The sequence below is a fragment of the Colletotrichum karsti genome (assembly GCF_011947395.1).
Source record: "Colletotrichum karsti strain CkLH20 chromosome Unknown Scaffold11, whole genome shotgun sequence".
Taxonomy (NCBI): domain Eukaryota; kingdom Fungi; phylum Ascomycota; class Sordariomycetes; order Glomerellales; family Glomerellaceae; genus Colletotrichum; species Colletotrichum karsti.
In genome coordinates, this window is record NW_024065911.1 from 42332 (window position 1) to 56487 (window position 14156).

Here is a 14156-nt window from a genome sequence, read left to right on the forward strand (position 1 = left end):
TCAGCGCTCCAGGTACATCCATGACTAAGCCCGGGACCGGTCCCGACTCTTCAATCACTTGACAAAAACACAAACCACCAAAACAAGATACCACAAGCCAAGAAGTCATTTTTGACTGATCAGACCCAATGCATTATATACGGCTTCTCCGAGCCCCGAAGCTCACGTACCAGAAAGAGAAGAAGAACCCATGGTCTCTCAATGTCGTTCTCACCGTCACAACCGACCTTGGCGATTCGTTCCTCGCTCATGACGAGCCGGTCCCTATCAAGATCAAGCTCGGCTGGGAACACCCGCCGGGGAAATGCCAAAAGCAAAAGCCGATGACTCTCGCTGGAGAGAAGCTGCTTCAGTGGACTTCCGGCATGCGTATCATGAAAGCCGATTTCCCGGCTCAACACCTCAAGCCAGAGTTCAACTGCGAAACACCTCTGAGAGTGCACATCGAAGCTGGCTCGGGACGGTCTGCTGAGACTGCAGCGGACATCGCGATGGCCGGACTCAACGGCGAAGAGGGGAAGATTGTGCCGCTTTGGGCGGACGTCGATGTACCTGTCACGTGGCCGATCGGATCCAACAAGGAATCTCCCAGGGCGCCGACGACGTGTTTCCGACGATTACGACTTGGCAGTGAGCCGCTGCCGTGCATCGAAGTGGAAGAAGACATTGGCGAGAGCATCGCCCGTCATGTATGGGATGCAGGAATGGTGGTCGTTTCGAGGTTATGGCTGCTCTGCAATGGAGACTCGGGCCTGGCTGCTGGGCACCCTCTGGCGATGCGTACGCTGCAATCGTTACTTTTGGACAACAAACCTCTCAACATCCTCGAGCTCGGATGTGGCGTTGGAATCTTTGGAATCGGGTTGACGCATATGATCCGTCGCGAAGGCGGGCTCGGCTACGGACCCAAGGTTGACATTGTTATGACCGACCTCCCTGAGGCCGAGGAACGAGTCCTGTCCAACCTCGATATCATGGCCAGAACGAGCGGTAGCAGGATCGAACCGCGGTTTGAAGACCTCGACTGGGATTATGGGCGAGATATGGGTTTCGGAAGGTCTGTTGAAGCCGAGTTTTGGGACTTGGTGGTCCTCAGCGACTGCACCTACAACGTCGACGCGTTGCCCGCTCTCATCGATACTTGGACGGCCATCCATAAGCAGAACAACGCAATGAAAGAGAGGACCGAGGAGGTCGTGACCCGGGTCTTGGTGGCGATGAAGGTCCGCCACGCTGACGAAGACCGTCTTTGGGAGCTTATCAAGAAGGATGGTTGGACTGTGGCCGAACAGGCCGCGATACCGTTGCCGATGTTGGGTGGAGAGCCACAGGAGATACTCTTGTATCTTTTCGAAAACAGACGCAAAATGCTGCCGCCGGGCCATGTCTGCTGATCATCCAAAAGCTCTCCGTTGTTGGCGTTTGGGCATGGTTGGGCAATCAGCTGATCTGACTTGGCTACCTACCCAATGCTGCCACGCCAGTTGGCACTCGGCTAGGACGAGTGGTTGACGCGACGCGTTTCATTGCTACCCGAAAACCACATCAGCCCGGCCAGAACAACTATTTACGGATAATCCCACATGCCCGATTCTTCGCATTTCTCCAACCGTTCTCTGTCGATTCCGGAAGCCTCGCCGGCGGCCGCGGTCCCGCTACCCCGCGCCAGACAGACGTGCAGCTGCTGCCGTGCCGCCATGCCCGAGGGGCGAACCGAACCGTTCTCGACTGGACGAAAACCCAACGAGGCGAGCTTGACGAATGAATCGGCTACACATGCGACATCACACCATCTTGCCGTACGGCCTCCAGCATTCGCAAATCACAGAGAATGGCCACGGCCATAGGGTCTAGCGAGGCTGCCAATGGGACTCGGGTCTGTCTTGGGCTCTGGTTATCACCCGCTGGGAATTGAGGACATATAATGACCGGAGAGAAGAGTTCGATATCTCTCAATCTGAATCTTTCCAGTTCACACTCTATTTTGTTGAATAATCACCACCACAAAGATGGCAGCAGAGTCAAAGACAAAACCCGCCATCAACGGCGTCACCAATGGCAATGGCAATCTCAAACCATCTTTCAAAGGCTCCAAGCTGTACGAGGCGATACGCGGCATGATCTCTTCCGCCAACAACATGGAAAGAGAGTTGAGCGGCCTCCCCGACCTCGAAAAGCTCATGGAAAGTGAAAAGAGGCTCAGGAAAGAGGTCGAGGAAAAGACAAAGGAAATCGACGATGTCAGATTGGAGAAGGAGAAAGAGTTGGCGGAGAAGAGTTCCGAGGTCGCCGCAATCAGAACGGAGACAGAGAAACAGATCCGCCTCATCCGGGAAGAGAAAGAGACCGAGGTCGGCAAAATCAAGACTGAACTTGAGACCGAGAAAGAAGCCCGCCGCGTCTTGATCGAAGGGTTCGAAGAGAGGGTCGGTGTTCACAACCAGACCAAGGCCGAGAGCGCTGTCGCCAGTCAGAGGCTCGATGAAGCGCAGCAGCACCTGAAGGTCAAGGAGGAGGAAGTCGAGGCAGCGAGACAGAAGGTGGCGGAGCTGCAGGAAGCATCCGACAAGTCCTCGGCCCAGGTCGAGGCTCTGACCTCTGACAGAGATAGGGTCGCGAGGGAAAAGACACTTCTGGCTGCTGACCTGCAGTCGAGAGAAGCCGAACTCCAGATCTTCGAATCCGACCTCCAACAATTGCAGAAGGACGTCGGCGTCAACCTCTTGTACGACTACGACGACCGAGAGCTCACCAGATTGTACGTCTGTCATTACTCCAATCCATGCATGACGCTAACACTTAACAGTCGCCGTGAGATCGATGCGTTCGCGGAGGAGTCTCGTGGCCTGGTAACAGAGTTCTTCAGAGAATCCGACAACACACTCGTAAGCGCCCTCTTCCAATCGCACCTCCAAAACACTGACAAAAGAAATAGAGTACCGTCACCCTACCTCACCACCTCGAGTACCTCAGACGCGTCCCTCTCCCGAAGTCCGGCTCGACCCCCGATCTCCGCTGCCTCGTCGCCCAGGCCGTGATCGCGAGATTCCTCCGCTCCCACATCTTCCAGCCCTTCTTCCTCCCGCAGGACCTCCACGGAGCGGGCGCCGACATTCTCGAGTACCTCAGCGAAGACATCCAGCGCGCCACCATCTTCCGCTGCCAGATCCTCGCCGCCTGCGACAGGAACGGCTCCGGCAAGAACGTCGCCGGCCAGGCCAAGGACGAGGTCTACCGCGAGCTCTGCGCCTTCGTTCCCGCGACCAAGTACATCGCCCTCCAGCAGCGCCTCACCAGATTCTTCGAGGCCGGCGCCAAGTTGTGGAGCGAGCTGCAGCACTCCAAGCAGCTCTTCCTGAGCGAGGACCTCGAGGACGAGGAGATCGAGGAGATTGAAGACGAGGGACACAGGCCGAAGCTGTGGGAAGAGTACGGAACTCGTGCCAAGACCGCGGCCGGCGGACCCGGCATGGTCGTCGCCACGTTGTTCCCGCAGGTCGTCATGGAGGAGGGCGAGGACACGGTCAATGTCATCCATCCCGGGGTCGGCTTGTGGTCGGATCAAACCGTCGTCCTGGCTGCTACGCAGGCGATGGCGAGGGGCCAGGCTAACGGGCGGGTCAATGGCGACGCGAGGCCGCTGAACCAGAGGCGGAGGTCTAGTTCGAGCGCACCGTCCGGAAGATCGTGAAGGGCCACAGCAGTCGCGGCTTCCTGTATCATACAAACCATTTCCTGTTACTCTCATTAGGCTTCAAGCAGTAATTACATCTCGTCAATCTATTCTTACACCGCCTCCAGCTAGCCTTGAAAACACCCACTTAACGCTAACTCACACAAACAGCTGAACCCGACCTCATCTTCGGCTCCCTTACCAGAGTACCAGATAGCGCTCGACGCTACCGCAGCCGGATTCCGGCATCAAACAGCATACTTCTCACCCAGCGGCAACTGCGGCAGCTTGTTTCAATCATGAAAGCTCCGGCGGCTTAAGCCATCAGGAGCTAAGTGATCCCTTGAGAAACTCCCTTGTAGCAAGGACACACAAGCTGATTCGAAAAGTCTCCCGGGCGATGAAGGTGGATCTGGCATCCCGATTACCGAACGGCGTTGTCTAAGACACATCCGGGTGGCTGAAGACAACGTCGTCTCACCAGGGAGGCCATGATGAGGGGCGATCCAACATGACGTATTCTCTACTCGCCCTCTATGTGGTGTAGATTCCACCAACTTTGCAGTTTCAAAATCTGTTCCCTGAATGCTTGCGTTACACGCCAAGTGAGCTGAGCATGCTACGCGGTGTTTTCCACGGCCTGATGCGGCACAGTCTACTGGCGACTCTTTTAATTCCGAGGCCAGCGGAGGTCGGCTACTTCCTCCACCGTCGCACTTCTTCCTACCATTAGAGCTGTATCTGGCATCAACGAATACGATGAGAGTAAATAGAGCTGGCCTTTTATGCATTCTCTTTCACCGTTGCCTCGGCAAATGCCACTGGGTAGAAAATCAGTCGACCTTCGGTCGGCTGCACTACAAGTGAAGTTGCCAATTTGGGCACGAATACTAAGTTCTGGTCTCCTCACACGGAGGCTTACGACTCATGAGCTTAGGGTTTTCTCCGTCTGTTGGTCGAAGGGGAAATCGAATGGGAAAGCATTAAACAAAGATGGGGATTCTAAAACCTTGGGGGCGATGTAAAGTCTAAACCCCCCGTCAAAAAACATCGCGAAGTCGGCTTCGCTCCTGCTTGATTTGTCGTCCCTCATTCACGTCTGGTCGGAAACACTTCTCGTGGACAGTTATTCATCAGTAAAAAACCATAACATCAAGCAAGATTGCAAACTCCTCTTCGAATGATGATAATGTTCACGGGCTCATCGATTGCTATTGTCGCAACACTCGGTGGAGTAGTACGTGTGGCCGCCGGGAGGTTCCCTCACGATCAAGCTGGCTGACGACATGTATCTTTCATCTAGGGATATGTCGTCCTTCTATGCATCTACCGCTTGTTCTTCCACCCACTCGCCAAGTATCCCGGACCAAGGCTGGCGGCTTTATCGGATGTACGTGCGATGAGAATCTCGAGCATCCTAATAGAAGTTGCATGGGACGACTGATCACAGTTCATAGCTCTGGTACGCGGCATCATGGACATCCGGCCGACACCCTTTTATCATGGAGAGAACCCACGGAAAGTATGGTCAGTGGCTCTACAGGAGAAGTAGCTACGGCCGAATACCCAGCTGACGATATCGATGTCCTCGTTGACAGGCGGGGTCGTCAGGATCGCTCCCAATGAACTATCGTTTGCGACGCCGCAGGCATATCGCGACATATACGGCCATGCCGTCAAGGGGAAGCAGACATTTCTGAAAGGGGCGTTTTACGACTTCGACGGCACAAGCCCAGGTATTGTCTCTATAATAAGCCCTCAAGAACATGCCAGACAGAGGAGATATCTGGCGCATGCCTTCAGCGCGAAGGCCCTCCACGATCAAGAGGTGGTCATTCACCAATACGTCGATATGTTCCTCGATCAAATTGAGCGAATCGGTCGACCGGAAGGCGCAGGAATCAACCTCGACGAAGCTTTCACCTGGCTGACATTCGACATCATTGGTACGTCTGACGCTTCCACCTCTTGTCTTCGTAGTCCAAGCAACCAGCGTAATGACACTCGCGCAGGCGATCTTACTTTCGGAGAGTCCTTCCACGCCGTCGCTCAAGGGAAGACCAACTTCTGGGTCTCTCTGATCATCGACGGCTGTTACTTCAACGGGCTCAGCAGCCTTCGCAAACGTCTCCCAATCATCAACCTAGCGCTGCCGTTCATGCTACCAAAGAACGCGGCGGCCATGTTTGCCGAGCACCACAGGCTGACCGAAGAAAAGCTGGACAAACGTCTCGAGATGGGCGACTCTCGACACCGCAGTGACTTCTTCTCCTACATCCTACGCAAAGGCGGCAGCGAGGTGCCCAAGTCCGAGCTTATACAGCAAGCGAGCACGCTGATCGTAGGAGGCTCCGAGACGACAACGACCTGCCTGCTCGTGTTGAGCTATTTCCTCCTGAAGAATACGACGTATCTCGATAAGCTGAACGAAGAAGTTCGAGGGGCGTTTAGCTCCATAGATGAGATTACCGGCGAGGCAGCCGCCAAGTTGCCGTACCTCAACGCGGTCATCGAAGAGAGTCTGCGCATATTCCCGCCCGGCCCCTTTGGACTACCGCGGGTGTGCCCGGGTGCTGTCATTGATGGCCATGAAGTCCCGGAGGGTGTGACGGTCAGCGTGGACCCCTGGGCCATGTCTCACAGCCCGCGGTGTTGGAAGGATCCTCACTCTTTCAGGCCCGAACGTTGGATGGACGAGTCCTGCAGCGATAATAAGGAGGCTAGTCAGCCCTTCTCTCGAGGACCCCGTGCCTGTCTGGGGATCAACTTAGCCTACCTCGAGATGCACATCATCTTGGCGAAGATGGTGTTCAAGTATGATTGGGAACTTGTCAATGAGGAGCTCAATTTCGTTAATGAGTCGAAGTTGTTTTTCATGTGGAAAAAACCTCCTGTGATGGTTCGTTTTCATCCTCGCAAGGGTAGTTTGTCGAAGTAGAAGCAGCGCGGACTGCATGCGACTTGCTCAAATTCTTGCTATCGCGAACAATTGAGGCAAACCCAGATAGGTCTACGTACACGTCAAAAAACCGAAAGATGGGATTCTGCCTACTCTATTGAAATATGTACTTGCGAAACCATACAAATGAAAGCTTGCCAATCTGATGCATCCCTATGCGACTCTAACAATCAACTTCCTCTTTATCCTTACCGCAACCATGTTCGCTCATGTTCAATGCACGCGACCCAAAAGATTAAAGGCCAGCTTCGAAAATTACTCAGTACTCCTGGACCGACAAGTCAATCTCCTCCTGTCGCCTCTGGACCTTCACCTTAAGGGAGCCATCGGACTCGCAAGTGAAACCGTATTCCATACACTTCGGCTTCTGACCTTGGATGAAGTCGAAGTCGTACTTGAGAAGAAGATGGGCCATGACCACCTTGGCCTCGTTGCCGGCGAAGAAGCGGCCAGGGCAGGCGTGAATACCGTGACCAAAGCCCATGTGGCTGGTACTGGTGCTCACCAACTGGCTGACGGCATCGTTCGGGCCACCGCGTTCGCGGAAGTAGCGGTAGCCGTCGAACTCAAGGGGGTTCTCGTAGACCTTGGCATCCCACATGCGCTCAGCCGAGACAAAGACAGAGCTTCCACGAGCAATGACAGTTCCGTCGGAGAGTTTGACGGTTTCCTTGGCCTTGCGGGTCATTCCAACTAATTCAAAGTCAGTAAACTCGAGTTGCTAGGGCTGTTATGTTACGTGACATACCAATCTGGTTTGGCTTCAGGCGCTGGCTCTCCTTCAAAACGCTATCCATAAGCTTCATGTTGTAGAGCGAGGTCTTCTTCCATCCTCCTTCGCTAATGGTCTGAATGATCTCCTCGCGCAAAGGCTGGATCAGTTCGGGATGCTGCATGATATCGTACATGGCCTGGGCGACGAGGTCGGCCGTGGTGTGGATCGCGACGGCTCCCAGCATCAGCTGGCCAAGGGTCGGCTTGTACTTCTGGCCGTTGGCCATCTCGTCGTACCACTCGATGGCGTCGTTGTACTCAACCTTCGGGGACTCCTGGCTCCGGAGTCTTCGCTCCTCGTTGACGAATTTCTCTGCTTCCTTGATGTACGCGCGGAGCTTTTGAGGTCTGGGGAGAAACCAAGTGACGATGTGACGGGTGAATTCGGGCCACATGCGCATGTCTTGCATGGCGAACACGCTCGTTTCGACGTAGCCAACGACGGTGTGTAGCCAGTCCATGTTGCGGCCCAGACGCTCACCGTAGAAGATGCGACCTGAAAGCCTAGCAACAGTGTCGAGGATGACCTCCTTGAGGACCACCTCCTGGGGTTCTGTATGTTTCGTGTTAGAACATGTGTGACGGAGAGCTAAGCAGCTACAGTTCAATAGTACTTACCTTTAGAATCAGTCAGAGTCTCTCGAATGATCATTTCTGCCTCCGAGGCGAGGATGGGCGTAATCTTTCCTAAATTGCGGCGCCTCGTGTGAGTCGAAGTGTTCTGCAACGGCTTTTCAACGTGTGCTTACCCAGAGTCTTGGTCAATCTCAACTTGACAACGTTCTGAAGTCTCTCAGCTGGGTTGCAGGCCTCCTTGTACGGGTCAAATCCGGCATAGTGGCCTTGGAAATCCTGGTTGACTTTCAGTAAGTTACCGTGAACTGATAAACTTGTAGCAAAGTCTCACCTCGCAAAGAGCCTCTGTGAAACTGAATCGCTTGTCATTGCGAATCTCCTGACCGAATTCAGGAGGGAGAATGATGCAGTCGCCAACATCAGCCAGCACACGGAACGGCCTTCCCAACAGACTGTTGGCTGAGAGGTAGAGCTTCTCGCGGGTGTTGATGACGAAGTCCTGCACAACTCGAGCAGAAGACCATTCGAAGGGCTTTTTCGGGTTGAAGTACGGGAGCTTGGTGCCTTGGTCTCTCATGAAGAACAGCGAAACCAGTATCACGGTTGCGCATGATGCTACCATGTACCACGGGGAAGTGGAGGCATCCTGCCGATCGGTGACGGCATTGGTAAAAGAGGTGTTGTTCAAGACATCCATCTTCGGTGTGGTTGTCGCTTTTCCGAGTGTTGAAGTGATGGTTTGATGTGTTCATCCGGTTCAACAAAGCAACGGCAAACACGACATATAGTGAGCCGCTTCGGCGAGAGACGGACTTTGGTAGTCCGTAGACCCGTCGCCGGGGCTGTGGTGTTCGGCCGATACTTGCACTGAAACGGCCCGTCATTCTGTCAACTGCATAGCACTATCCAGCGGATGTTTGGGGATGAACCAATGAACTAGAGGCCAATGAATCAAACGGAGCACGCGGGCTGCGTTTGGAGGGGATGAGATGTATCCCACCGGCCACGATGTTCATCCTAGTCGCTACCTGCCGGAACCCTAGTCCCGGCCATGGATCTCCCTACCCGGATTTCAGTAACACCGTTCAGCTAATTGGAAGAACTCAATTGCGTGGGATGCGCAGGCTGATTAAGCGGTTCATCCCTTGCAGCCGGCGGGATAGCGTACCCGGATCGTGAAACTGAAGAGTAGTCGTTCACGTCACCGCCTTGGCAATCTCCGTTGCTCCTAAGCACCGCAGATTTGCTTCAATGATAAACACTTAAAGGCGGCAACTTTCTCAAGGTGAGTCCGTCAACTTGGAGTATCGCAAGACCATATGTCCGCAGCCCGAACGCAACCTCAATATGGCACATCTCATTTGAATTTTGTCACGCATGAAGATCGTCAACGGCGAGATTGATATACTAGCAAATCGCTAAGAATAAGTCGGAGGCTGTTATCAGCATATTGACGAAATCGTCCGCTCAGACAGATAGTTACTCTTACATACAGCCCATCCATCGCCAGACCATCAATGTGAGAGGATACCTGTTCGCGAGGAAGCCAGAGGCCATTGTGATTGAACTTCCCTAACATGAGTCGTACTGATAACACCGTACCCCAAGCCGCCAAGAACACCGTTGTAGTATTGCATGTCACTATCTCAGGCAACCTTATGCATTGAAGGCGGTGACCGGAGTTCTATCAAGTGAGTGCACGGGCAAGACATATCGGAAGAACTCCAAGCAATTGTCCAGTTTCACCAAACGTCTGAAGATCCACCCGTGAAATTTGATACGATCAGTAAAGCTGGTCAGCCGCACTCTGACTTGACGTCAGTGGCTGTCAAGCAGCTTGGGGATGGGCTGATTTTGCTTCCATGGGAAGTGCTGCAATTCACGCCTGTCTAGAAATTGAAGCGGAGGCGGGGTGAATTCTTGCACCGGCATAACGCCAGATAAGTCAGAAACGGCATGCAAATGTAAGTCAAGGCCAATGAGAGAGTCCTTCAGCTTCACATCTCTATGGCAACTTTCGAACTAAGTGCGCCACGCACCATAAGCTGAACTCATACCTGTCTTAAAGAAGGAAGGTTGCCTATCAATATCAGGGCGCGGGGTAACGCGGGGTTACGATCCTGACAGTTGGAAGCGAGTACAGATCTTATCAAAACCGCGTCGTATTCCAGCATTCCTCACTTCATCACTTTGGAAGTTTTCTTTCCCATCTAAAACTTCCAAAACTCCAGAAGCTTTCGATCAGCTATACTCCTAGACTGCCCAACATGGTTACAACCAGAAGCATGAAGTCAGAAGGAGATCAGCAACCCGAGCCTCGTGAAGTGGAGGGTCAGAAGCCTGATGGACCGCGCCTGTATCGAGGCAATTGCCATTGCGGCGAGTTCGTCTACGAGGCCGAGCTCCCCGAAATCAGGTCAGCGATGGAGTGCAATTGCAGCATCTGCCACAAAAAGGGGTACCTCTGGGTCTTCCCAGCAGAGGGTAGCAAGTTCGAGATCATCAAAGGTACCAAAGATTCTCTGACGCAGTACGCTTTTGGGAAGAAAAGTCTGGCTCATAAGGTATGTAAGACCTTGAGTATGAGAAATGGCTACGTGACGTTTCGCTCACAAGGCCTCGCAGTTCTGTCCGACATGTGCCACTCCTGTCATGGGCGAGTTCATAGGAGGAAACGGGCGAGCTTTCAACGTAAGACTATCGGTATCTGGTCAATTGGCGACATTTTCTGACGAGAAGTTGAAATAGGTGCGGGCCATTCAGGGCGTTGACTCATGGGCGCTTGAAAAACAGCCGTAAGTCTTGTTCTCAACTTCAATTGTTGAACCAACCAGGTGGATCGTCCAGGAACCAACTCTAGCTAAAACCTTCGCCGCGTAGATATGATGGCGCCGCTCTTGGAGACAAATACGCACCGCCAGACCACCAGGGTCCCTTCCCGTCTGACATTGACGGATACAAGCCTATCACTGGTTCATGCCATTGCGGTGCAGTCACGGTGGCTTTCATGAGCAAGCCGATAGACGAAAAGTGCGACGATGATATCGCCGAATGTAACTGCAGCATCTGCATGCGGGTCAGTAATCAGTCATCGTGAGAAACAGAATAAAACGCGAGGCTGATAGCGAAGCAGAATGCTTATAGATGGATCTATCCGAAGAAAGAGCGCGTGGTCTTATTCGCCAAAGAGCCGTCCAACATCGGTCGGTACAGCTTCGGGCGCCACGTCCTCAACAAGACATTCTGCAACATTTGCGGCGTGTGCATGACGAACGAGTACAACCCTCTCACAGATGAGGAGCGCAAAGCTCTGGGAGCCTTGCCGACTGGAGGATTCGGCGAGCGCATGAAGACTGGTCACCCGATCAATCTGCGTATCTTCCCCGATCTAGACTTTGCTAAGATGAAGGCTCCGGAGCTCAAGAATGGCGCCAACAAAATTTCACCGCCCTATAAGAACCCATAATACAGTTAAGGGCAACATGAGACCGACAGAAGCAACAAGAAATGGAGACAAATGGCTGGAAAAGACGGAATTCCTCGAGCGGGTCACAAAGAATAGCACAGGCAATGGCGATTTAGGCTCAATATGAAATATATTCGGATAAGCATCTGAACGTAAACTATGTCATTCAGAATATATAGCACAGGAAATGGAGCCTCTGTTTCTCATCATCACTCGATGATGACTTGCACTCTCCCCAAATTTCTTGCTAGAGCGAAGGGCGAAGTAGAGTTACCCTCGCGCTGCGACGTCACTCTGACCACACACAAGTAGACCCCGGAGCTTCCGTAAGTGTGCTGGGCATCCAAATCAACTGCTTCGGAAGCTTCACCGAAGGGAACGCTTTCGAAGGCGCCTGTTCCCAAGAAGTCCCACTCAACGGCCACCACCTTGCCAGCATCCACAGGCGTTGTTGCTCTCATGGTGAAGTTGATCGCGGCCCCCTTCTCAAACGTATCTGAAAGCGGACCGTGGACTGAGAGCTCGACGGTGGGTTGAATGCCAAGCCGCTCATCCGCCGAGTCCGGGACAACGATCTGGCTGTCCCTGACCGTATAATTTGTCGACGCTGGCGGTTGAATCCCCTTCTCTACCCAGTCCACCAGGCTACGCATGGCATGCTCGTAGATGCCAGTGTAGTCCACAATGAAGTCTCGGAGATTCTCTGGAACGGAATCGAAGAAGTGGTCGGCGCGCTCGGTGTACCAGATGCGGAAATTGTCATCGAAACGATCGCCCAGAGACTCTCGCACCTGGGATCTGTACCAGTCGGCATGCCAAGGGAAAGCGTCGCTGTCAAGAAGATTGTCCACCATGATGATCTTTCCGGTGATATTGCCGGTGTGGGTAGCTCCTCCGGATGAAGATTGTGCAACAGCGGGAGCGACTTCTACACCACGCTGAGGGTAGATTGGGTTCCCATCACTGCCCCTGAACTGATCGAACCCGTAAAATCCTGACCGACTCGGGATTTGATGTCGATAGACTGAGTGTAGAGCAATGAACCATCTGTTGTCGATGCGAACTTGGTATCCCTTGGTGATGTTGCCCAACACTGAAGGGGGGATGTCTTGAGTCAAAGTCATCGTAGTTCCATTGTTGAAGGTGCCGTTGATGGAGCCAAATGTCGACGAGCCATCAGCACCCATAAGCGTGAACTCTACACCATCATAAGCATTGAGGTTGCCAGGCAAACTCTCCAGAACAACTGCGACAGGCGTATTGTTTCCGTTGAGAGTTACGTCCACGATACTGGTGGTAAAATTGATGAACGCACCGCGAACGATTCTGCCTAGTGCCGAGTCTTCCGTTCCAAGATATCCAGGTTTGTTCCAGTAGTCGTCAGCGTAAGAAGGGTCGATGTTCTTCACAGTATCCGCGAGAACCTTGAGGAATTCGGTACTGGCAAGACTGTTGTAATTCTCCCATGCCATCACCGGAACCCCCATGATTGTGGCTTCCTTCAAAGCGGCTGTCTCAACGTCACCCAACTTGGCAGCAATGCTTTGGAGGTCATCAGCTCTGATAGCATCGATGACTATAGACGATTTGTTTCCCAGTACGAGAGAGGCGAAGTTTCGTGCTGCGTGGTTGTATGGGATGGAGACTGGCGAGGCCATGACGATGGGTACAGCACCGTCCCAAATGCCAAAGGTGTTCTCGATGGCACCAATTGTCATGAAAGAGCCACCACTGCCTCCATAGATGTAACCGTGGGTATGATCCGGCACGTGCTGATAATATTTGTCCAAGATGGAACGGGAGAATTTGGCCGCAGCAGCGTCGGCTCTGTAGCCCAATGTGCCAGAGACTTGAATGAGATAGGCTCCGCTGTCAAGAGCAAAAGCAATCCTATCATCAGACGCCGTAGAGTTCTGGCTGGGATAGACGTAGCTGAAGAATCTGCCTTGCCATTTCTCTTCGGGTGGGAGGTAGAAATTGAAATCGACTTGGGTGCCATTGAAGTGCCCGGAAATACGCCAGTGAGGGGCGGGCAGATACAGGTTCACGACCTCGTCAATGATACCAGTGTTGTACATAGGATCTATGCAGTCTGGAGTGACTTGGCAGGGCCCCGTGGAATTGGCTCCAATGCATTCTGTAGCGGTAGGATCGAGGGATCGAGCAAGGACACTGCCGGGAAAGGACAGTAAGGTAATCGAAGTCCTGGATCCGGTCAGCTTTGGTCACTCTCTGAAATATCAATAGGAGCTAAACAACAGAGAATACCCACAAGAAGATAGCCAATGCAGACATTTTCCCGCTTCTTGCTGAGGCGGAAGGGGTTCTGAAAAATGATTTCAGCATCAAAGGTATACTTCAGGCAACAGTTCAAAGAGTGACGGAAATCAAAAGAATGGCAAAGACCCCGAAAGCGTCTCAGGAGAAATGAGTGATGACTCGGGATGTTTTGAGCCCTTCCGATTTAGCAGTTTGTTTTGCTTTATAGCCTGGCGTTCAAGACACGCAGCCGGCCGCAGCTTTCAAGGATCGTTGGATGAAAGTTCATACGGATGCCCAGCTCGTCGTCCTTGCCAAGGATGATCGTATTGGATATGACGATTGTCTTGAAAAGAAATGGGCTTCGTTCGTGCTACACCACCAATTCTGTACCCGGCAAAGAGGTCGCGACCATAGCCTACCTATCAGAAGAATACAGCGTGACACGG

At 53.0% G+C, this 14156-nt stretch overlaps 6 protein-coding genes across 6 annotated transcripts; 4 read left to right on the top strand and 2 right to left on the bottom strand.

Annotated features, from left to right (window-relative positions):
• Positions 1-128: 128 nt before the first annotated feature.
• CkaCkLH20_04149 (uncharacterized protein) lies at positions 129-1394 on the top strand (the record flags this gene model as incomplete). Its single annotated transcript, XM_038886868.1, has 1 exon — positions 129-1394. The coding sequence occupies one exon, from the start codon at positions 129-131 to the stop codon at positions 1392-1394; it is 1266 nt and encodes a 421-aa protein (XP_038747572.1).
• A 615-nt stretch (positions 1395-2009) lies between these two features.
• Positions 2010-3691, top strand: CkaCkLH20_04150 (uncharacterized protein; the record flags this gene model as incomplete). Its single annotated transcript, XM_038886869.1, has 3 exons — positions 2010-2758; positions 2807-2885; positions 2936-3691. 3 exons carry the CDS (start codon positions 2010-2012, stop codon positions 3689-3691), a joined length of 1584 nt encoding a protein of 527 aa, XP_038747573.1.
• Positions 3692-4853: 1162 nt separating this feature from the next.
• CkaCkLH20_04151 (uncharacterized protein) lies at positions 4854-6611 on the top strand (the record flags this gene model as incomplete). The annotated part of the gene is made up of 5 exons (XM_038886870.1): positions 4854-4910; positions 4977-5063; positions 5131-5200; positions 5272-5619; positions 5686-6611. 5 exons carry the CDS (start codon positions 4854-4856, stop codon positions 6609-6611), a joined length of 1488 nt encoding a protein of 495 aa, XP_038747574.1.
• A 280-nt stretch (positions 6612-6891) lies between these two features.
• On the bottom strand, positions 6892-8679 carry CkaCkLH20_04152 (cytochrome p450 monooxygenase; the record flags this gene model as incomplete). Its single annotated transcript, XM_038886871.1, has 5 exons — positions 6892-7325; positions 7381-7959; positions 8025-8093; positions 8156-8258; positions 8314-8679. The coding sequence occupies 5 exons, from the start codon at positions 8677-8679 to the stop codon at positions 6892-6894; spliced, it is 1551 nt and encodes a 516-aa protein (XP_038747575.1).
• A 1570-nt stretch (positions 8680-10249) lies between these two features.
• CkaCkLH20_04153 (glutathione-dependent formaldehyde-activating enzyme) lies at positions 10250-11448 on the top strand (the record flags this gene model as incomplete). The annotated part of the gene is made up of 5 exons (XM_038886872.1): positions 10250-10546; positions 10599-10673; positions 10731-10777; positions 10863-11058; positions 11116-11448. The coding sequence occupies 5 exons, from the start codon at positions 10250-10252 to the stop codon at positions 11446-11448; spliced, it is 948 nt and encodes a 315-aa protein (XP_038747576.1).
• A 209-nt stretch (positions 11449-11657) lies between these two features.
• CkaCkLH20_04154 (uncharacterized protein) lies at positions 11658-13526 on the bottom strand (the record flags this gene model as incomplete). The annotated part of the gene is made up of 1 exon (XM_038886873.1): positions 11658-13526. One exon carries the CDS (start codon positions 13524-13526, stop codon positions 11658-11660), a length of 1869 nt encoding a protein of 622 aa, XP_038747577.1.
• Positions 13527-14156: the final 630 nt, after the last annotated feature.